At 42.6% G+C, this 24,975-nt stretch overlaps 1 protein-coding gene across 7 annotated transcripts in view; it reads right to left on the reverse strand.

Moving 5' to 3' along the window:
- The window catches only part of ARHGEF7 (Rho guanine nucleotide exchange factor 7), a 195,135-nt gene that overhangs the window by 119,153 nt on the left and 51,007 nt on the right, over positions 1 to 24,975 (reverse strand). For 5 of the 7 annotated variants that reach the window (XM_075918578.2, XM_075918736.2, XM_075918554.2 and 2 more), the window contains 2 exons: positions 13,928 to 14,012; positions 2,985 to 3,115 (listed from right to left, as the gene is read on the reverse strand). In XM_075918578.2, coding sequence (XP_075774693.1) covers positions 2,985 to 3,115; positions 13,928 to 14,012 — 216 coding nt within the window. Of the gene's footprint in view, positions 1 to 2,984; positions 3,116 to 13,927; positions 14,013 to 18,469; positions 18,721 to 24,975 lie in introns of those variants that run through there. The other 2 variants (XM_075918716.2, XM_075918733.2) reach the window with 2 other exon arrangements.

The raw sequence follows: 24,975 nt of genomic DNA on the forward strand, positions 1-24,975 counted from the left end.
TCAAAATAAATTTTCAAGTCTCCATTGGCCAAGCCTGTGACAATGGATCCAATATGGCTGGGAAGTACAACAGAGTACAAGTAGTCATTGAGCAAAATCCAAACTGTATTTTCTCCAGTTGTGGCAACCACACAACATATGTTATCAGCATTGATTGTGCTGAATCATACAAGGAAGCAATCACATACTTTGGAACAATCTAGCAATTGTACAACCTCTCCAGTAGCAGTCCTCGAAAGTGGGAAATTCTAAAGCAGCAACTGCTACCTGTTTCCCTTCATGGCATGTCAACAAGATCGTCAGCATGAATTGATAGCATTAAACCCGTTGCACAGCATTTGAACCCTGAGAAAAGCTTTAAGTGAGCTTGAATCTCTTACTTTCACAGCAAAGGTTCGCACTGAGCTTAAGTCAATTCGGAAGTATACATCCAAATTTGAATGCATTTTAATGCCATGTATGTGGATGAAGCTGCTAAAAATAATCCACAAAACTAATCTTGTAATTGAAGTACGCAATGTTACATTTGATGATCAGGGATAACATTGAATGACTTCTTAAAGATATTGAAAAGATTCATGATGAATGGGATACTATCTTTTCTGAGTCCAAATCAGCAGCACAGGGTATTGACAATTCATCTGAGTTTTCCACCAAACACAGCCTAACATCTCCATCTCATACAGAAAGGCACTATTGCACCAATACTTTGTTGTAGTTATTATTGATTCCATCAAATCTGGTCTTACACGTCAATTTGAGTCATTGTGACTAATTTGTACACTTTTTGGATTCCTTTGGGAGTTCAGAGGACAATGTGATGAAGATCTATATTCAGTGGTTGAACAGTTTCAACGAAGGTACAACAATGAAATTTTAAGAGAGCTCTGTAGACACTCCACCAACTTTAAATTGGACTGCTTCGAGAAATATTTGATTTCAGCCAGTCGACTGCATTTCCTAATATCACAATAACATTATGTATTTGTGTCAGTCCTCCTGAACCAGCGTCTTCAGGTGAATGCACATTCAGTGTGTTAAAACAAGTGAATTATCATCGTACTATAATGGGACAAAAGCATTTGAATGGGCTTGCAATGCTTACCACTAGCACTGTTGTTGCACGTAAATAAGTTTTTTCTTCAATTACAAATGAGTTTGCACACGACAAAGCCAGAAAAACATTCCTAAAATGAAGAGTTTTGCTTGCAGTGGAAACTTGCAATTAAAGTTGCATTTTTAATATACATGCTATTGTTATGACGACTTAATTGTTAATAAATAAATGTCTCAAGTGTTCATTTTCATATATCCTTTTGGTTTTAGTATGATCCTGTGGATGAGAAGTTAGATACATCTGGGGCTGGGGCCAGCATATTTTGGGAATAAGAAGGAACAACAGGTTGAACCTCTCTAGTCTGGCACCCTTGGGACCTGACAGCTTCCAAACTATGGCATGAGCGGTCAGTATTGTGGCGAGTGGGTCTCTTATTTTTATTTCACTGAGGTGAATAAATGGAACAATACTTGCAATGCTGCTTAATAATTTAGGACTATACTGATACACCTTGATTTAGCCTATGCCTAGCCAACGCTTATCAGCTCTCTTCATAACCAAGTATTAGTGTTGTTACACAATTTTATTGCACTGGCACAAAAAATAAGTAGATAAATAATAAAAATCATGCCATTAGCATCCCTTCCACTGCTTGCTGGACGCTCAGAAAAAATTTAGGGGTAAGTTACAGCTACATAACAGCACAGAATATTGAGGGTCAGGACTAGAGGCGGTAAACAAACTTTATGGGACTGCAAAAAACTTGGCCACATCTAAGAATGTTGATTAATCAAAATTTATCTAATTGAGTAGTCAATGAAATTTCCATCAACTATTAAATTAGTCGATAAGAGAGGAGACGGCGCTCACTATGCTCGCTGTGCCTCTGCTTTTTAAATGTAATAAGAGATGCCCACAGCACTTACTACATTTAAAAGGCGGAGGCACAGCAGTCAGGACCCAGCACGAGCAGGGACTGCTTAAGTCCCCACTCGCACCACTTCCCCGCTGCACCTCTGCCTTCCCGCAGAGATGGTGTGGGGGGGGGGGGGGGACTGGCTTTTAAGATGGCTCCTGCTCTTCCCCACCCCCCACCTCCTGTTGCTGCCTCTGATACAGCAAGGCACAGATACTGGGAGGGGGGAAACAAGTCGAGTAGTGATTCAACTACCTCAATAAACCTAGGTTTATCGGGTAATCGACTAGTCTCTTACATCCCTAGCCACACCCATGGTAAGTGAACATTTGGCTAACTGAAATCATGCCGGACCATGGATGTTGCCAGACCAGAGTGTGCTGGACTAGAGAGGTTCAACCTGAAGAAGCTGTTTGAGGATGGTGCTGGGGGTAGCAGTCTCTTGTCTCTGTCTATCCAGTAAAGTCAAAAGTCTGTTAACTATGTGATTCAATTGGGCAGTAGACTCTTGTGAGGTTGTGTCAAAGAATCTGTGTTACATCAACTTGTTTGTTGCCAAAACTGTCAAGTGGCTGGAAAATCTTCCAAATGTCTCCTCTAAAACTGTGTAAGCAAAACTTTAGACGAGGCTCTGCCCTGGGAAATCCTGGAGAGTTGGGATGGCACAGTCCCATTGGAGGAGATGGAAAAATTGTCCTTTTGAGAGGTGCTTCTTTATTTAAAAAAAGAAAAGAAATCAAAGAAAAATGTATGCATGCATGCAACGAGAAGTACTTATTGTTATAACAGAAATATTTCTGGCAGAGGAAATCTCAGAAGAGAAAGAAAAAAAAAGCCACTGCAACACAGCAGAACTTCAGAGGTCCCAATTATAGATAAGCAAGAGAACAGTCAAAGATCTGTGAAATTCGATTCACCCATCTTGACTTGCAACACTGTTTTAATATATATTGACGGGGGGGGGGGGGGCAAAAAAAATCTTGAATATGATTAAATTCCAACAGAACTTACCAAACTTCGATACTGTCCCTGAAAGAGTTTTGAAGTTCTACTGTGCAAAGACTGGGATCCAAGGGAATCAAATGATTTTATCCGATGAGATGAGGGTCGTGCACATACGGAATCACTTCCTAGCCCAATGTCTGTAGAGATGACAGTAAAATACTAGAATTGCAGAAATTATATACACTTTTTATACACCAAGATCAAGTTGGGTGCCTAAAGTAAATCCATGAAATTTGTGGATACTCAATACCTCTTAACACAAGAAATGAGATCAAATATACCTAAAGTGGATAAAACTGTCCAACCTTAAGCACCCAAGTTTGAAAATCTTGGCCTTTTAAAAAAAAAAAAAAAAAAAAAAAAACACAAGGGAACCCAGAGGAACTCCCCACAACCATAATGCAGTCAGTCATGGACACGGACAACAAAATCTGACTAACTTCTTCTATTCTATTTTCAGGAAATCAAAAGTTTTGGGAAAGATTCTTTTCAGTTCTTTTAAATTATTAAGACACATTCTGAAGTTAAAATATTTGTTAAAAGAAAAAATAAATTAGCGTATCAGTTAAAATTGTACTAAATACCTATAGCAGTTACATTTTTTCAGATGATCAGAGTCAAAATTCAACCAAATTCTCATTGCTTGCAAGCGGCTAATTTAATCTCCTGTGATAGTGGCATTCTCCTTCAAACACTCATTCTTATGGAGGCTGGGAAGGGTGTATAGATGGCTTCCAAAATTTTACAAGAAGAAAAAGGACTGAAAGTATTTCTCATTTTCTATCAACAATCAAGCCAATTAAAAAGAGAGTCTTCCTCCTTCCCAGTCATTCTCTCGGACACCTAGATTTTCCTCAATTTTGTTTACACTGCCCTTTCATCATTTAATTAATAAAATAATTCTCTCATAAGCCTTTTTTCTTTTTGACAAGGCTTAGGTTGTTGCAGGGGGCAGGAGAAAAGAGAGGTGGCTTTTTGGGGGTTTTTTAACCTCTTAATTTGCTTGCCTTCCAAACAGATCACACAGTTGAGACCTTCCATCCAAAGGAGTGCCGTCACACTCAGCTTTCCTTAGAACTCATCAGTGCTGCTCTGTCATCAGACAGCAACACAAAGCCACTCCTTATCTCAGCTTTGTTTGGGCGCTATTCCTGGCTCTTAGTGATCCCAAACCGCAAGGTGATATGTTTCCTCCCAGCTCTGATACTGCACTAGTATACTAGTAGGCCACTCTCTGCCTTTCTACCATTGGCCCTGTTTGCTTGTAGCAAGCCTTGAGGCCATTCTGGTGGTGATGGTGGTGAAGCAACTACGCTCCTGCACATGACACTGTCTCAACAGCAGATTGAAACTAACAGCTTACAGTCCAAGTCTATTCCTGTTGCACATCCCTAGCAGTACCATAGGCTGAAACAAAAGAAAATGTGAGATGCCTGCCATACCATGTCAAATTAAAGCAGAGGATAAAGCAACTCATTTGACGTGGGAGAAATGTAACAAGGAGAATGACGTGGGGATGAGGGTGAAAGAACAAATGGAACATCAGGGAAGCAGATGCTGTTAAATTCATAGGATGCTCTAGTTCCTTCAACAACTTCTCCTAAAACTTTAATCATCTTGTACCAATGACTCATCTTTCATCTTTCAGAAACAATATAAATGTACTATGTAACAAATGCAGAATGTTTAACTGGTACATTATTAAAGATATTTTTCTCTCTTTTCGCTTAAATATACATTTTATTCAGATTGTCATCAACACAACTTTATACCAATGCAGCATTTACTCTGAACAGCTTAGAAACTTCTTACTCTAAATTTATTTTTGAAAACTCCTTGTGATAATAAGAGCTTAAAATAGGTTTAGATACTACATTCTTCCATTAGTAGTATGTCTAAGCTCTAAATTTTTTCATGCACTATGAAAACAAGAGACAAGACAAGACAACACTGCACAAGACAGAACATTTCACATATGGATCACAAGTTTACTACCAAGGTAGTTGTTGGGTTACTTTAATAATCTTTGTACTTAACCTTAAAAATTCAGATATGAGCACTGTCAGACAGCAAGATATTTTAGAAGTGTAACAGTTACCTGAGGCGTTTTTGTGCTGCAAAAAAAACACGTAGGGCTCATCTAGACTACGCAGAAGATTCGAAAGAGGATATGCAAATTCTGGGGAATTTGCATATCTTCTTCTGATCTCACTTTTGAGAGCAGAGCTTTCGAAAGTGAAAGTAGTCGGGATGTGGCTTTTTCAGCAACCTCCTCCCCTTTTTGAAAAGCCACTCTTCTTTAAAAAATTAGATTTACATGGCTTTTCGAAAAAGGAGGCTTTGATGAAAAAGCCGCATCCCAACTACTTTCACTTTCGAAAGTTCTGCTTTCAAAAGTGAGATCGGAAGAAGATATGCAAATTCCCACTGAATTTGCATATTCTCTTTCGACTCTTCCATGTAGTCTAGACATGCTATATTTGCAATTTGCCATGAGAAACAGAAGAACTGAAATGTCACCAAACTGAGTGGTAAACCTGGAAGCAATTCATCAGTGTTTCCAGATAGAAATCCCCACCCCTACATCCTCCTCTGCAAATGGAGATCATCAAGTATTTCTTCTTCGATAAATTGCTTAGTTATCCAGCTTGGATTGAATGTGATTGGAAGATAACTGCAGCGGCACAGGAGCCAAGCAAACAGAGCTGTAAACAGGGGAGTTTGAGTGGGAGTTTGTAAAGGGAGTTTGGATTGTGGGACTTGTTTGGAGTTTGTTTTTGCTGTGGAGGGGGTGTTTTGGTTTGTTTTTGTGTTCACCGGACTAATAGGATTTTGGTGAGAAAGTAGATAAAACACAGAGGCATTAGTGGCCATGGCCCAAGGAGTAGAGAACACAAGGAGGATGATTGGATGTGGTAGCTGCGGTATGTACATGATTCTGGAGGGGGTACCTGAAAGGGAGTTTTGTTTGCATGAAGTGCCGCCTGATAGAGCTGATGGAAGAAAAGATCCGAGGACTGGAGATGTAGGTGGAAACTCTGGTCGAGTTTAGAAGGGGGTTTGAGCAGCTGATGGGGCAAAGGCATGACGTGGCTGAAGGGGAAAGCTTAGATACACAGATGGAAGCAGGATCAAGGGCCTCAGAGGGGGGACTGCTGGGCGAAGAAAATGGACAGTGGAAGCATGTGACTCAGAGGACCAGGCAGAGGAAAAGATGGGTCAGTGAAGGTAAAATAGAGCTCAAGAACAGGTATGTGGAGCTGGAAAACGTAGAAGGGGTACAGCAGGTAGATAATGAAGATGGAAGGGTAAGAAAGAAGAGAAGAGTGGCTAGTCCTATAGATAAAGGGGAAGACTTAATGGAGACAACACCAATAATGAGCATTAGGATTACAAGGGAAAATAGGAATGGCGAGGACTTGCAGCCAGAGGAAGCTAGAGATAGACCAGAGAATTTCACTGTCACTAGGAAAAGGCAGGTCTATGTGATTGGGGACTCCTTATTCAGAAGAATAGATAGGCCTGTAACCAGAGCTGATCCAGAGAATAGAAGGGTGTGCTGTCTGCCAGGTGCTAAGATAAGAGATGTGGAACTGAGGTTGAAGAGAATTATTAAGGGAGCAGGAAGGAATCCATTGATCATCCTTCATGTAGGAACAAATGATACGGCTAGATTCTCGCTGGAACGAATTAAGGGAGACTATGCTAGGCTGGGGAGGACGCTCAAGGAAATTGAGGCTCCGGTGATCTTTAGTGGGATTCTGCCTGTTCCTAGAGAAGGGCAACTAAGATGTGACAGGATTATGATGATCAATAGATGGCTTAGGCAGTGATGCTATAAGGAGGGCTTTGGGATGTATGGTCACTGGGCGGCATTTATGAACAGAGGACTTTTCTCTAGAGATGGACTTCACCTAAGTAGGGAGGGAAACAGACATCTAGGGTGGAGGCTGGCTCAACGTATTAAGAGAGCTTTAAACTAGGAATTTGGGGGAAATGGTTGGGAGATGCCCAGGTAATCTCTACACCAGATTTTAACATTGAGAGGGAGGAAAACGAAGTAAGAAAGGATATAGCTGGGGGTAGGAGAATGAACATGAGGAAGGGGGGGGTGGATACTAGTCTAATAGGTCATATTGGAGGTATATCGTCCGTGCCAAATTGGGTAAAGAATGTGAATGAGGCCAAACAGCAAAAATTAAGATGTTTGTACACCAATGCGAGGAGCCTAGGTAACAAAAAGGAGGAACTAGAGCACTTCCAGGAAGTAAAACCAGATATTATAGGAATAACAGAAACATGGTGGAATACTAGGCATGACTGGAGTACAGGTATTGAAGGGTATGTGCTGTTTAGGAAAGACAGAAATAAGGGTAAAGGTGGTGGAGTCGCATTGTATATCAAAGATGAGGTAGATTGCATAGAAATAAAAAGTGATGGAATGGAGAAGACAGAGTCCGTTTGGGCAAAAATCACATTGGGGAAGAAAACTATCAGATCCTCCCCTGGGATAGTGCTTGGGGTGTGTTATAGACCACCACGATCCAATTTGGACATGGATAGAGACCTCTTTAATGTTTTTAATGAAGTAAATACTCATGGAAACTGCATAATCATGGGAGATTTCAACTTTCCAGATATAGACTGGAGAACAAGTGCTAGTAATAATAATAGGGCTCAGATTTTCCTAGATGTGATAGCTGATGAATTCCTTCATCAAGTAGTTGCTGAACCAACAAGGAGGGATGCTATTTTAGATTTGGTTTTGGTGAGTAGCGAGGACCTCATAGATGAAATGGTTGTAGGAGACAACCTTGGCTCGAGTGATCATGAGCTAATTCAGTTTAAATTAAATGGAAGGATAAACAAAAATAAATCTGAGACTAGGGTTTTTGATTTCAAAAGAGCTAACTTTAGTAAATTAAGGTAATTAGTTAGGGAAGTTGATTGGACTAAAGAAATTACTAAGGATGGAGTGGAGGTTAAGGATAATCTAGGAATGGCCCAATATTTGAACAAATACTTTGCTTCAGTCTTTAATGAGGCTAATGAAGAGCTTAGGGATAATGGTAAGTTAACAAGTGGGACTAAAGATAAGGAGGTAGATATTACCATATCCGAGGTAAAAGCCAAACTTCAACAGCTCAATGGGAGTAAATCAGGGGGCCCAGATAATCTTCATCCAAGAATATTGAAGGAACTGGCACATGAACTTGCAAGTCCATTAGCAAAAATTTTTAAGAAATCTCTAAACTCAGGGGTTGTACCATTTGACTGGAGAATTGCTAATACAGCTCCGATTTTTAAGGAAGGGAAAAAAAGCGACCCGGGTAACTATAAGCCTGTTAGTTTGACATCTGTAGTATGTAAAATCCTGGAAAAAATTTTGAAGGAGAAAGTAGTTAGAGACATTGAGGCTAATGGCAATTGGGACAAATTACAACATGGTTTTACAAAAGGTAGATCGTGCCAAACCAACCTGATCTCCTTTTTTGAGAAAGTAACAGATTTTTTAGATAAAGGAAATGCAGTCGATCTAGTCTACCTCAACTTTAGTAAGGCATTTGATACAGTACCACATGGGGAATTATTGGTTAAATTGGAAAAGATAGGGATTAATATGAAAGTTGAGAGGTGGATAAGCAACTGGTTAAAGGGGAGACTAAAGCGGGTCATACTGAAAGGTGAACTGTCAGGTTGGAGGAAGGTTACTAGCGGAGTTCCTCAGGGATCAGTTTGGGGCCAATTTTATTTAATCTTTTTATTGCTGATCTTGGCACCAAAAGTGGAAGTGTTCTAATAAAATTTGCGGATGACACAAAGTTGGGAGCTATTGCCAATTCAGAAAAGGATTGGGATATCATACAGGAAGATCTGGATGATCTTGTAAATTGGAGTTGATAGCAATAGGATGAAATTTAATAGTGAGAAGTGTAAGGTTATGCATTTAGGGATTAATAACAAGAATTTTAGTTATAAGCTGGGAACACATCAGTTGGAAGTAACAGAGGAGGAGAAGGACCTCGGAGTCCTGGTTGATTATAGAATGACTATAAGCTGCCGTTGTGACATAGCCGTGAAAAAGGCTAATACGATCTTGGGATGTATTAGGCGAGGTATTTCCAGTAGGGATAAGGAGGTGTTAGTGCCATTATACAAGGCATTGGTGAGACCCCATTTGGAATACTGTGTGCAGTTCTGGTCTCCCATGTATAAGAAGGATAAATTCAAACTGGAACAGGTACAAAGAAGGGCCACTAGGATGATCCGAGGAATGGAAAACCTGTCTTATGAAAGAAGACTCAAGGGGCTTGGCTTGTTTACTTTAACCAAAAGAAGGCTGAGGGGGGACATGATTGCACTTTTTAAACATATTAGAGGGATAAATACCAGGGAGGGAGAGGAATTATTTAAGCTTAATACCAATGTGGACACAAGAACAAATGGATATAAGCTGGCTAGTAGGAAGTTTAGACTTGAGATTAGACAAAGGTTTCTAACCATTAGAGGAGTGAGGTTCTGGAACGGCCTTCCAAGGGAAGTAGTGGGGGCAAAAGATCTATCTGGTTTCAAGATTAAACTAGATGGGTTTATGAAGGGGATTGTTTGATGAGATAACAGGATCTTGGTAACTAATTGACCATTCATTATCAGTGGGAATAGGTCAATGGAGGGATGATAGGAGTTACTATAGAGAACTTTCTGGGTGTCTGGCTGATGAGTCTTGTCCACATGCTCAGGGTTTAGCTGATCGCCATATTTGGGGTCGGGAAGGAATTTTCCTCCAGGGTAGATTGGCAGAGGCCCTGGAGGTTTTTCGGCTTCCTCTGCAGCATGGGATACAGATCACAGCTGGAGGATTCTCTGCATCTTGGGGTCTTCAAAGTATTTGAAGGCTTCAATATCTGAGATATAGGTGAGAGGATTATTCTAGGAGGGGCGGGTGAGATTTTGTGGCCTGCACTGTGCAGGGGATCAGACTAGATGATCATAATTGTCCCTTCTGACCTTAAAGTCTATGAGTCTATGACTACTCTGAACCCTCTTGTATATAAATCCTGTTTTTAAAAGGTGTGTGCTGCTTTCTGAAATTTGCACTTCCATGAAAACAGAGTTAGTATGCGACAACTTTTGTTAAGACCTTCATCTACCATATAAGAAGAAAATATTTTCTTTAAAAAAAATATATATTGTTTTGTTTAGGTATCACTCTGTGTCTCGCAGCCTCTCCCTCCGCCCTCAGTTGCAGTATTTCCTGTCCCCTCTCCCATGCTCAGGGGGAGATGTGCAGCCTCCAGCCAGGCCTTGCCATGGCAAGGCCTTGGCCTGGCCCAACCGCCCAGCAGCCGAGGGGGGAGAGCTGGGCCTGGTGAGGCCGGGGAGGGGGACAAAGGGGTTAGGGCTGGGGCTGGCCTGGCCTCCCACACCCTCAGCAACCAAGCCTAGCTAGGGTTTCCAGATGGTTAAACCAAAAATTACCGAACACCCCTCCCTGCTCCCCCGGCCCCCCCCTCCCCCCCCCAAAAAAACAAAAAAAACCCAACAACAATGGGAAAAAATTCTGTTGAGGAAAAAAAGGGGGGGGGGGAGACTAAAGTTGTTGAGCAACCCCCCCCCCCCCCCGAGATTTATTAAACAAAAAAATAAAACAGCATGGCCCCTTTAAGGCTTTTTGCAAGCAGCCATCTCATTTTCTTGATCGGAGCCAGAAGGCAGCTTCTGTGAGGAACCAGGTAAGTGGGGGATCCGGCAGGGGGAGCAGGGGCTGGGCCCGGTTGCTGAGTGTGTGTAGAGTAGCCAGGTGTCCGGTATTTTCACCGGACAATTTAGGTGTCTAGTATTTTCTGAATTATTTTACCGTACAGGAGGCGAAAATAATGGACTGTCAGGGTCAATACCAGACACCTGGCAACCCTAGGCCTAGCCTAGCCTAGCCTGGCCTGGCGCAGCCTCAGCCCTGCTCAATTTCCCAGGGACTGGGGGGAGGGGCGGGGAGGGGAGAGGAAGAGAGGGGAGGGAAAGAGAGTTGGGCCTGCTAGAGCCAGGACCAGGCTCAGCCCGACCCCTGGGGGCAGAGCCAGGCTTGGCCTGGCATGGCACACCGAGACCCGGCCTTCCCTGGCCACCGGGGGCAGACCGGCCATGGCTTGACCTTCCTGGGCCACCAGCAGCAGGGCCTGGTTTGGCACGTCACAGCCCCGCCTTCCCCAGCCACAGAACCAGATTTGGCAAAGCCTCGGCCAGAAAAGGGGGGATTAGGGTTAGGCTGGGAAAGGAGAAGAGGCCCAAGCTGGTGCAGCTGCATCCTGGATCTCCCTAGTGGCCAGGGGGAGAGCTGGGGTTGCCTACCACCCATGAGAGGGGTTTTGCAAGCGTAGCGAGCCAGAGACGTACCCCCTACTTCCCATTAAAAAAATATAATCCAGTGTTCAATTGCAAGGATGATACCAGAATGCCCTGTCCATGTTCTTGCAATGCCAAATAGGAGGAACACTCATATCAGGTAAGTTGGGCGGTCAAAGAAAAATAATTCTTTATAATTTTCAGAATTTTGAAATTGTTTAATTTCCAATTTTGAAAACTACTATGGTTTGTGCTTAATTTGTTCATTGGGTCCTTCCTCTTCCTTTCATTCCGCTCCCTTCCTTCATTTTCCTTTGCAAAACTGGAATTTTTGATTTTCAAGAATGGACAAGAAACAATTATTTTCGGCCACTGCAAAAAAGGAATGGCTTTTTTCTTCAATTTTTGAGTTAGTGGGAAAAAATAATTTTGCAAAAATGTCCCTTGGTAAAGTCATTTTTCAACTAAAATCTTTTGAAAGTTTCTACCAAACGTGCATAAATCTGGAGATTTGATGGACTATAATTTTCATAGTTGATAAATATGCATTGCCTTACTTGCATAGATTCTAAAAACCTAACCCCCCATGCCTATCCCCTCATACCTAACACTTTGCTGACTCTCTACTTTCACTACTTCAACTTTGCCCCATTCCTGATTCCCCTCTACCGCCTCGGAGTTTCCCCAATCATCTTGCAATGTAGTCTCTGACCACAGGACACTGCCTAGAGTAAGATTCCCAACCCAAGTATGGTTATAGACAGGGCTTGACAAATGGCGGCGAAACCTACTCGCCAGCCCCGCACTGCGCATGCGCAAGACCCACATTGTGCATGCGCGCACCGCCTGTGAACGGGGTGACCAGCTGAAATCTACTCATCACAGGCCAGTAGATTCAGTGATTTGTCGAGGCCTGGTTGTAGAGATACATTGAAGTGAGCGTTTGCATAGAACCACTCTCTCACCAATCCTCTAGCAAAATCTAGTAAGAAATGTCTATGGATAGTCTGTTAACTGTGCTCTTGAGAAGGTCTGTAGGGGTACAATTTTTGAGAAAAGCACCATGGCCTAATGGCAAGTGCACCAGACTGGGACTCAGGTGACTTGAGTTCTATTCTTGCCCCTGGCTTCTTGTGTACTTCAGTTTCCCCATCTGTAAAATGAGTGTTATATGAAAACTACAAATTACTTTTAAGAACTCACTGGAGACCATGATGGCTGTCCACCAAAACTAACTATTGATAAATTGCTGGAGTACCTCCCACATACTATCCCCATGAAAATAGGAAAAGCAGTTGTTTGGAAGAGGAGCTTTAAGAGCTCTGGCCACTTCTAAGAACAAAAGGACAGATCAGCTGGCAGGCCAGTGGCACTAATAGACTTCGACTGAGGGTCAGATGATTAATTCCTTGGAGCTATGCCAGTTTACACCATCTGAGTATCAATCCTAAAAGTTCTTACTAATGCCCTAAAACAATGCAATAAAAATATTTCCTGATGTAAAAACAAACACAATTTTCCTTCTGTAATATAGCAGATGAGCATGGTATATTGAAAGCTATGTTGGAACTGCAATCTACTACTTCCAGAATGGGGGAAGAGGGCATTTTCTAGTCCTCCTTGCAAGCTCCCAAGCTCTACAGAGAAGCATGCAATCTGTGATTAATTCTGCAAAAAGTCTATAATAAAGTGGGTTGGATTATGCCTCTCTGTTTTAGGGATCAAACAGTTTTGTGTCTTTGCTTTGGGGTTATGTTATCATTCTGATTTTTAGCAAAACAAGTAGTGGTATGTTGCTACTTTCTAGCAAAAGTATTTATGTTTTTATCTTCTCTGTGTTTATGCCATGAACATAACAATACATACAATAAACACGAGAAAGACATCAGAAGAGTTACTATCATGGTAAGGAAAAACAATTTATAAAAGGCTTCTCTTCTCAAAAGTTTGGAAGTGTTGAAATAAGGGCCTTCCTTCCATAAAGTCCATCTTCTCTTCTTTTTGAGACCTAATATGGTAATCAAATGATTTCTTTCTAACATTTTCATGAAAAAAAAACAGTGTTGTCCTCTCAAATACAAAATTATAGATTCCATCCAGGATCAGAAAGAAACTTAATTGGGAAGGAGAACGTTTTTAGTAGCATTCAGTCCCATCTTTCAAACCTTATTCATGGGAGTTGTATCATTTACTTTAATTAAATTAGTCGTACAAGTAAAATTGACCCGCGTATGAAGATTGCAGGGCTTGATCCAATGTGTATGTTCCCAGCATCTAAAGAAACAAGTACTTAAAAAAATAGTGTTCTATCTCTAATAACCTCCAGCTTCACCTCACTAAGAAACCACTATCTAAAAACAAAACTAGAGAACACTGACAAGTCCTTAACAAGCTTCTTTAAAACAATGCAAGACTAATACATGGGAAGATGAAGAAAACAAACAGAAAGCATCTCTACAAAATGACAATTGGTGGTATTTTTAGAAATTATATTTTATAATAGCATATTATAAATCAATTATATTCATTTATCCAAGCTGCTTAAGGATGACATTATAGGGCACCTTCCTCATAGTATGCATCAAAGCAAAACAGAGTCTACTTACCTGCAGTTACTTTATTTAGAGCAACAAGGGAGCTGAGCACCTTGTTGAAGTTCTGTCCCTGATACAGATCATTTGCCTCAAAAGTCTGAAAACAAATAGGAAAACAACATTAGGATACCAGTCACTAAAAATAATAATAATAATAATAATAATAATAATAATCCTGAAAGCTAGGTAAGTCTACAATTACCAATAATGAGAACACACACAAGTACAAACATTTCTTATTAAACATTTGTACTTTGTTTCTTTAAAAAAAAAAGCTACAAGGGAAAGATTGGTGTACACGTTTTGGTTTTATTTTAAACTGGAGACACAGTACAGATAGCTGTATCGAGACACAGTGAGATGGATCTTAAATTCATTCTTCCACGAGAGTTAGTTATAATGATGTAGAATAGGTCCAGATTTGGCAAGGAAGGTTTGTATAGTTAGATTTTCTCTACAATCTTGAAGCAGAAAAAGGTTTTCTTCCTGTTTTACCTGATGGGAGGGGGAGGGGGAAGGTGTTACAAGATCCAAACAAGCACAGATCATTAGAGCAGCTAGAACAGAGTTTCCCAACCTTAAATTAATGGAGATTGCCTATCTCCTAGAACTGGAAGGGACCTTGATAGGTCATCAAGTCCAGGCCCCTGCCTTCACAGCAGGACCAAGTACCATCCCTGACAAATTTTTGCCCCAAAACCCTAAATGACCTCTGCAAGGATTGAACTCACAATCCTGGATTGAGCAGGCCAATACTCAAACCACTGAGCTATCCCTCCCCCACCATAAGTCTGGACCCAAATATGGGTCGCCATTACATTTCAAAAGGGTCACCCACTGTATCACCAGGTGGCTCTGCCCCCTCCTCCCCGTTTTTGAATTGCCTTGGGTCACCAAGTCTTCCTGAATTGTCAACATGGGTCCCCATCTGGAAAAGATTGGGAACTGCTGGGCTAGAGCTTGGGACCTCAGTAACCACCATGTGTTGCAGGAATGTGGAATTAGTCAGCACTATCCTGGGCAGATGTGACAACTCGTAGTATTGGATGCCATCAGTTGGCTAAGGAACATCTATTTAGAACACGACTGTTTATCAGCAATACCCAGAGAGATGAGCTGCCACTGAGAAGCAAGTCAGAAAAATAACTTGAATTAGGGATATTAGCGAGTAGTCGTCTGAATTATCAACTACTCACTTTCCCACTCTCCCCTTACTGCTTCTCTGAGAGGCAGCAAGGGAGGGGTGGGAGAACAGGAGCTGGTACTGGGGGGGACCTGAAAGCCAGTTTCTCCCAGCACCAGCTCCGCGGTGCCGCCTCCCCATCCCCCATTGCCTCTATCAGAGGCAGCAGGGGAGGCTGCTTTGCAGCCTCTGCCCACCACGGGCCAAGACTTGCTGTGGATAGAGGCTGTTCTGGCAGCAGCCCCTGTCGTCAGGGTTCCCAGTGGGGAGTTGGGCCCCCCCGCGGCCAGGGGCTGCTGCCACCAAGCAGCCCCTTTTCGTGGCAGCCTGAGCTGGCTGTGCACACGAGCTGCTGGACTCAATGTGAGCCAGGACCGAGCAATGCCGGCCCACACTGCTCCAGGATACTGTGCCTCTGCATTTTAAATGTAGTAAGAGCCTGGAGGCTTTTACTGCATTTTAAATGCAGAGACACAGTGCAGGTGGCTCCCGGTGTCAGCTTGAGTAGCGACTGCTCAGTCTCAACTGGAGTCAGCACCTGGAGCTACTCGTGCTGTGGGTATGTTAACTACAATTTGTATCCACTACACAATTAGTCAGATAACTACAATTTCATATTTCTAACTGAAATACTTCTCTGATGGATAACTACTGAAGGACAACCTATCCTAAACACTCAATTACTGAGGCACAATTTACACTCATTGCGATGTTTGTTTTTCTACCTCCCTCCCTCTCTCCCCCCACCTGCTCTCTCGTGCTCTCTCTCTCTCCCCTCCCCCTCATTTTTGACAAGTGATGTTCCCAAATATTTGGATGCTAAAATTTAAACTGTACTGTTAAATTTATACACCTAAATTTGGATTATTGCTGGTTATGTACTAGATATATTATTGAACAAGGAGTTTGGTGGCACTTTAAAAGACTAACAAATTTATAAGGGTATTTTTAAACCAAACTTTGTACTGTTGGACAATTTAAGCACTATACCCAGAAGTGCCAGCATTCCTTCCTTATCCTGTGTATTATCTAATTTTAACATTTGTTTTAAGAACAGATTTTAAAAAACTATTATTGTACTGTAAATGGCTCCCTTGTTTCACCTGAAATACATTAATCAGTCACCACTGTAGTTGAAGTGTATGTCTATATCTGTCATACACTGTAGTTCATAAAGCACTTTGAGAAAAGGCTGTCTTGTATAAACTACTATATTCTTGTGCATTTTATCCATATAGAGATGTGTTTGCCTTTGGTGCTCTACAAGACACAGAAGACATGCTCCCCCACCCCAAAAAAAACCCAATAATGCATCAATTAAGTTTTCTATTCTGATCAAATCACTGGAACTTAAATTTGAACGTAATTTAGCTGTTTAAAAAAAAAAACACAAGCCACCATTGGAGAAGAATCTAAATTCACAAAATCTTGACCCAGAACATTTGCTTGAGGTAATAGCAAAACTCATCCAAAACCTCATGAAAATAGATATTGCACATGATCCTGTTTATGTATGTTAAAAGGAGTTCTAGTATTCTCATGTGCAAAATCAGAAAAGGACAACAATGCCAGCACTATTATAGTTGCTCTTGGCGTCCTAAAGTAAAACAGCTTTTATCTACAAAGTCAACAAGCTCCTGTTTATTTTCCTGATAAGAGATCCACCCTACAAGCACATCAGAAAGAGTCTGTCTTCTAAAGAAAGCATTCAGACAGAAGGGAAATGAAAAGATCATATGGGGGTGGGGGAGATTAAGAAGTGAGAAGACATGCAAGTCATGCAGAGTGAAAATTATCTCAAGTGACCATTCATAGGGCTAACAAAGCAATTGCTTAACACAGATCCTCTAATAAAAGTGGAACACTTTGGGAGATTGTGTTAGCTAGGCAGTGTCCTGTCTTTTGTAAAACATTCACTGTATTTCAGAGGTTCTTACCAGCACTGTTGCTTACATTACCCCCAAAAAAAGTTGCCAAAACCACAGCTTGTTCTTCATTCTCCTTGCAGCTGAACAGTTCAAGCTCCAGTTTAGCTGCAATGGATGCTGACACCAGTTGTTAGCAATGGATAATTTTCAGTGTCATACACTGGTTTTCAAACAGTGGTCTGTACCAAAAACAAAGCTTAGGAACTCCGTAAGCCTACAGAATCAAGCTGTTAAGTCAGTGGACAAGTACAACTTCTATAAAATATTCCAGAGGAATCTCTTCTTTAAGTATCACCATACCAGAGACAATTCAAATGACATTTAGGCTTATTTAAAATTGGAAGAAATAATAAGGGGCTCTCAAGTACCCCCAGCTGCAATTTCTGTGATGCCAACTACGAAAAATGAGATAAAGTATTTAAAAAAACCCAACATCCACAAATATAGTATTCAATATAAGTGAATGAGACACTATTAGCCTCTATAGAAAGGGAGCAAAAAAAAAAAAATCAACAAATTCTGTTGTTTCGGCAAAGTTGCATATTAAGTTAAAGAGAAAAGAAAGACACCAGGATCACACACTATTAAGAGAAGGAATAGGTTGTATACATTCTGCTTGAAATCAACCAGCTGATGTGCGGGTTTTGTTTTTTTAATTTGGCACTCTGCTTGGAAAAATAAACAGTGGCAAAAAGTTGCAAAGATTCAGGCTTCCTGCATGTATGTGTTTACTGTGGTAGCTTTCAAATGGACACAAATTACAAAGTGATATGAAACTACAGTGCTGATCCTGTAAGACCATGTTGTCCAAGCCGCTAGCCAAATGTGGCTATTTGGCTGGCTGAGTGTGGCTAGTTCGCTATAGCAGCAGGACACCACGGCTCTAAGAGGATCCACAAGACCAGATTCTTATTCCCACAGAGAGTCTTACTGATTTCAATGTGATTCTATAATTTGTGCTTCCAGAACCCTTTATTGACGTGGGGATTCTAACGGTAAGTAGATATGAGAAATACTTAATAAACTGGTATCACAGGGAAGGACTGTAAAGGATGGGAATGTATTGTTTACAAAGGCTGATTCTATTTAAGTTGTCCTACAATTTTTTTTTTTTTTTTTAAGACTTTGCTCATAAAGATGAGTCCCATCATGTCCACTAGACACTGAGGAACAACAAGTCTCTGCTTCTGTGCTGCACCATAAATCAATGGAGTTATAGCAATCAGTGTAAATTGGCCTGTTTGCTTTTCTACATCCATCTCTCTCTAAAATTTTTCACAAGTGATCTACTCAAATATTTGGATGTGCCCAGAAAGACATTAGATCAAAAGATAAAGACTTGCACTTCTCTTTTTTAAGGCAGTTTAAAAAAATGTGGACAAACGTTTGGAAAACACATTTATGCAAGTCTAAAATAAAGAACATAAGTATATTTAAGCTCACCTTCATTGTGGCTTCTTCTACAGCAAAACGCTCTGCACCAAAACCAGTTTAACTCAAGAATAACAGGAAGTAAAAAAGCCTTAAGTTTCCTGTTATGCTGAGACTTATATGGGATACTGGGAACAATTTAATTGGGTCATCCCAGGATGAACTATGTCATCTAGAAACTGTAACTAGGAAGTACATCTAGTCTGAATGACTTCGCAGGAAGGCAGACAGACAATGAGAGGCTAAAGGAAGGTTTTGCTTGTGAGTAATATATAATGTTACTTGAAGCACAGAAGCCCTTATAAAGGCTGTCTAGCCATAACAAAAACACTGCCATTAAACTGTTCAGTAAAGAATGGTTACTTACCTCGTAACTGTGATTCTTCGAGATGTGTTGCTCATGTCCATTCCAATATAGTGTGTGCACGCAGCGCGCACACACTGTCAGAAATTTTTCCCTCAGGGCCAGCAGGGAGCCCCCTGAAGTGACGCCGGTATGACAGCCCATATATACTCCTGCTGGCCTCCTCACCCACTCAGTTCCTTCTTACCAGCATACTCTGGATAAAGGGTGGTGGGTGGGGATTTGGAATGAACATGAGCAACACATCTCGAAGAATCACAGTTACAAGGTAATGCTATGGGCACCCACATGGTCCCACAATACGTCAACGTTTTTATGGCTGACCTGGAACAATGCTTCCTCAGCTCTCGTCCACTTACACTCCTTCTCTACGTACGCTACATTGATGACATCTTCATCATCTGGACCCATGGGAAGGAGACTCTGGAAGAATTTCACCACGATTTCAACAGCTTCCACCCCACCATCAACCTCAGCATGGACCAGTCTACATGGGAGGTCCATTTCCTGGACACCACGGTGCAAATAAGTGACGGTCACATAAATACCACCCTATACCGAAAGCCTACCGACCACCATGCTTACCTGCATGCCTCCAGCTTCCATCCCGGACACACCACACAATCCATTGTTTACAGCCAATCACTGAGGTACAACCGCATATGCTCCAACCCCTCAGACAGAGACCTATACCTACAAGATCTTCAAGAAGCATTCTGTAAACTACGATACCCACACAAGGAAGTGAGGAGACAGATTAACAGAGCCAGACGTGTACCCAGAAGCCTCCTGCTACAAGACAAGCTCAAGAAAGAAACCAACAGAACACCACTGGCCATCACCTACAGTCCTCAGCTAAACCTCTCCAACACAACATTAGTCATCTACAACCCATCCTGGACAATGATCCCTCACTTTCCCAGGCCTTGGGAGGCAGGCCAGTCCTCTCCCACAGACAACCCACCAACCTAAAGCATATTCTCACCAACAACTATACACCGCACCATAATAACTGTAACTCAGGAACCAATCCATGCAACAAACCTCGGTGCCAACTCTGCCCACATATATACACCAGCAACACCATCACAGGACCTAACCAGATCAGCCCATGCCATCACTGGTTCATTCTCCTGCACATCTACTAATGTAAGATATGCCATAATGTGCCAACAATGCCCCTCTGCTATATACATCGGCCAAACTGGACAGTCCCTACATAAAAGAAATGGACACAAATCAGATATTCGGAATGGCAACATACAAAAACCTGTAGGGGAACACTTCGATCTCCCTGGACACACAACTGCAGATCTAAAAGTAGCCATCCTGCAGCAAAAAAACTTAAGGACCAGCCTTCAAAGAGAAACTGCTGAGCTACAGTTCATCTTCAAGTTTGACACAATCAACTCAGGATTAAACAAAGACTGTGAATGGCTAGCTAACTACAAAAGCAGCTTCTCCTCTCTTGGTATTCACACTTCCAGATCAGCTACTAGAAGTGGGCCTCATCCTCCCTGATTGGATCTACCTCGTCATCTCTAGCCTGATTCTAGCCTGCATATTTATACCTGCCTCTGGAAATTTCCACTACATGCATCTGACGAAGTGGGTCTTTGCCCACGAAAGCTTATGCTCCAACACTTTGGTTAGTCTATAAGGTGCCACAGGACTCCTTGCCACTTTTGCAGATTCAGACTAACACGGCTACCCCTCCGATACATGAGTTACGAGGTAAGTAACCGTTCTTTCTTCTTCGAGTGATTACTCACATGCATTCCAATATAGGTGACTCCAAAGCAGAACTTAAGGAGGCGGGCTGGACAATGAAACTACAGAAGAGTGGAGGACCGCCCTATCCACAGTAGCATCCTCTCTGGCCTGATGCGACAGTGCATAGTAGTTGGCAAACATATGGACGGAGGACCATGTGGCGGCTCTGCAGATGTCCAGGATGGGAACCTGCACTACAAAAGCAGTGGAGGCAGCCACCGCCCTCGTGGAGTGTGCTCTAAGGGGCTGATGTCCCCTCACTGGGAGGTAGGCCCGCCTGACCTAGGTCGGTCGGTCTCCGGGCTTGTCAGCGCCGCGTGCCCCACTAGAGGGTGCATGGAGGGTGCGTGCCTAGGCAGGTACCAACCCCTGTGAGGCAGCCTCTTCTTCTGAGGCATCAGCAATTGAGAGCAGTGCCGGGACCCTTGCAGTGCCGGAGAGGGATGGTGCACAGAACCATCAAACACCAAGGCCAGTGCGCTCTGGGAGGCTGGTGCCGAGTCTGGTTCCAGTCAGAGAGTCGCTTCCATGAGGAGGATCTTAAGGTGCGACTCCCTCTCGCGTTTCGTCCTGGGCTTGAAGGCCTTACAGATTTTACAGGCTGCTGTAAGGTGTGCTTCTCCCAGACACTTTAAGCACGATGAGTGCGGGTCACCGCATGGCATAGGCCTATTGCACTTTTTGCAGGGCTTAAAACCTTGCGGGCCCACGGTGCGCTGTGGTGGGGAGCAATCAACAAAAAACAACAAAAAAGTCTTTAACTTAAATTGCAGACACTTAGCTGAAGATTAACTAAAGATTGAAGAAGAACAATGAAGACAACGATCACGTTGAGGAGCTAAGGGTTGTTCCAATGACTGTCACAGCGGTAAAAAGTAACTGAGTGGGTGAGGAGGCCAGCAGGGGTATATATGGGCTGGTATACCAGCGCCACTCCAGGGGCCTCCCTGCTGGCCCTAAGGGTACCGCTGAGGGAAAAACTTCCGACGGCGCATGCACACCCCTATATTGGAATGCACATGAGCAATCACTCGAAGAAGAACTTCTGTTCTTTGAGATGTGTTGCACACATCATCCATTCCACTCAGTGTCAGGACATTCAGTCATGGCAGTCAAACTTTTCCCCGCCTCAGTGGCACCCATCAATTGGCTCAAGCTTCTTTTGCTGCCATGTAGCACTAGGCACTAAGCCCTATCTCACCTCTCCTTGCTGGAACTCCAATAAAGAAGGATAGATTAACGGGACATGAAATGGACACATGCAGCACATATTAAACAACAGTTATGGAACAGATTTGTAACTATTTTTAATTTGAGTGACTGTACATGCATATTCTACTCCCGCAAATACCAACAGAATAAGAGATTCGACTGGAGTCTAGATTGGAGAAAAACTAGTCCAATTTTAGCAGTCTCTGGAGTTTTGAGCCACACCACATTAGGAAGCAAACGTGGACAGAGGACTATCTTGTCACTCTACAAATGTCAGTGATTGGAAATTATACCAGAAAGGCTGCCAAACCTAATGTGACCTAATCTAATGAACTGTAACGGCCTGGCAGAGGAACATTAACCAAGTCATAGTATGTGCATATATCGGATACAATTCAGGAAGAAATTCTCTGGTGCAGGCTGACCAACCTCTTACTCTGGTTACCCCTGCTACAAGTAGCAGGTTACCCCTGCTGCAAGCTCCCTCCCTGTCCAGAAAAAACACTAAGGATCAACTGACATCCAAAGTATGCAAACACTGTTCCTCTGTGCTTGTATGTGGCTTTGGGTAAAATGCAAGCAAATAAATTCCTTAGCCGATGTGTAAAGAAGAAACCACCTTTGGCTTGAACTTCAGATGAGGAAGCAGGTAAGCCTTATCCTTAAAAAACACTTGCATATGGAAGCCTTGATATTAATGCCCATAGCTCCCCTACTCTTCTTGCAAAGGCAACAGCCACCCTCATTGATTGCTGCAGCACAGATCAGAGCAACAAGGTCAAATGGGGAACCTAAGTCTTGACATTCCTAAATGTATATCCTGTGGTGGTATAATCTGACTAAGACTTTTTAAAGGTTTATACACATGTCATCAGAAAAAAAAAATTAACTATCCACTTTAGATTGGAACACAAAGAGCTTCCAGATGATGGAACTAATTGCAAAATCCTGGTGTTTCAGATATAACAGTTAGTCCAGAAAGTACTGAAGAGGAGGTCAGTGACGTTCTGTGCTGGTGAGACCAGAGAGAAAAATGTGTCCACTTAGAGAAGGAAACAGCACATATAGAAGGTTTTCTACTATAGCAGGTTCTTTTGAATGGTCTTTCAAGTAGGCCTGCTCTCTAATATCTAGTCATAGAATATCCATGCAGTTAAGTGAAGGGACTGTAGGTTCAAACAGAAGATTAGGACCAAATCTAACGGAAGCTGAAACTGGCAGTATCACTGACAGTACCAAGGAAGTGGAGAACTAGTGCTGATAGGCTGATGCTGGAATGGTAAGAATGACTCTGGTCTGGTCCACTCCCATCGTTAGTAATACCCAGTGAATGAGTAAGAAAGCACAGAAGAGCTTGCCTGACCGCATCAGTAAAAAAGTGTTATAAAATAACTTCTACTCCTATTCAATAATCCCATTAATACACCTAAAGACCATATCAGTCCTTTTAGCCACAGCTTTGCATTGGGCATTCTCATTCCACTATGTATCTAGCATGAGTCCCAACCCTTATTCAAATTCACTGCTTCACAAGAAAGAGTTTCCTCATCTCGTAAATAAAACCTGTCTTCTTTGTTCCTAGATGTCTGGGAGGGAGGCAGGGAAGGAGGGAGGGAGGGAGAGAGAGAGAGAGCGTGCGCGCACGTGCGCGCGCACACACACACACACACACACACACACACACACACACACACACACACAAAACAAACCTCAACCATCATTTACTTGGTCCTCCTTACCAGGGGACCCAGATTGCTCTTGAATCACCTGTGCTTTTCATTATTTTCCATACCACATTGCAAACATGCTCCTATGGTTGAAGCCAAAGCAGCAGCTAGACTGTAGTTGATGTGGGGGGGCAGGGACCTCAAAAGTTTGAAAATGGTGACATTGTTTTTAAAAAAAAGAAACACATCTGCCTCTCATCCCTCCCCGCCCAAATGTTATTCACTTCCCCCCCCTTTTTTTTTTGCCAGCTATATTGGTGGCTCCCTGAAAGCCAAGTGGCTTCTCCTGCTACTAAAGACGCTTCTAATGCAGCCTTGAGAGCAGACCATGTGTGCAAGATTCTAGCCCAAGGCAGAAGCCCCTCTGCCCTAGCTTCTCTTTCTTCCCAGTAACAGATCAGCCTTTAAGAAAACACATGTAGCTTGCCTTTTTTAACCAACAATTGACTGCTCCCACCTTGATATCACCCAACCTTCTGAGCAGCTGGGGAGGGGAGAGGAGGAGAGGGGGAAGAAGACAGACAGACAAGGGGAAAAAGGGAACCAAGACAACAGGAACAGCGAGAAAGGGGAAAGAAGAGGTGGTAATGACAACTTGCTAGGAAATGGCATGAGGAACACTGCTCCTATCCACATCTGCCAAATCATTGCAAAAAGTTGAGAAGCATAAGATTTGAAGACAGACAGAAAGACAGAAAGAATTTTTTTTTTTAAAAAAGAGTAGATGCACATAATTGGGTGTCCAAGCCGCTTCAGTGTAGGAGTGCCATATGGTTTAGTAGCTAAAAAATACAAGTATTAAAATATAAAATTGTTTCATGTGTGCAAATATACAGGACAGACTAGAATAAAATCTAACCCAGATATAAAGTGAACTTTTCAGAGATAAAACTTCATAGTATTAAGACATTGCAAAGCCTAGATCAGTGGTTCCCAACTTGGGGTCTGTAGACCCTTAGAGATCCGTGAAAAGAAATAGATGAAATACAAAATAAAAATGAACATAGAATCATGGTCACCAACCCGTCAATCGCGATTAGTCAGTCAATTTTGGGGGCACAACCAGTTGATCATGAGGCATCCCAGTCCCCTCGTTATTCCCCCACTACCTGTGAAAATGGAGGTAGCACCGACTTCCTGCGGTGTGGGGGAGAAGTGCCACAGCTGTGCACCAGGTCCAACATCTCAGGAAGCGAGCAGGTGGCTCCTCCCCTCCCCCAAACAGCCGGCGCACTTCCTGAAGAGCCAGGTCTGTCACGTCGCCGGGGACCTCCTTCCCCCTGCTTCCTGCCTTCCTTCCTGCGCAGGAGGGGAGTGGGAGGAGAGTAGGAGTCCCGGGAATGCACATCAGCTCCAACTTCTCAGGAAGTGTGCCAGCTGTCATAGGGAGCGGAGAAAGAGTTTAATGACGTGTACACAGCGGCTAGAATTGGCTTTGATGG

Source organism: Pelodiscus sinensis, chromosome 1 (assembly GCF_052426305.1).
Source record: "Pelodiscus sinensis isolate ZL-2025 chromosome 1, ASM5242630v1, whole genome shotgun sequence".
In the NCBI taxonomy this organism is placed as follows: Eukaryota; Metazoa; Chordata; order Testudines; family Trionychidae; genus Pelodiscus; species Pelodiscus sinensis.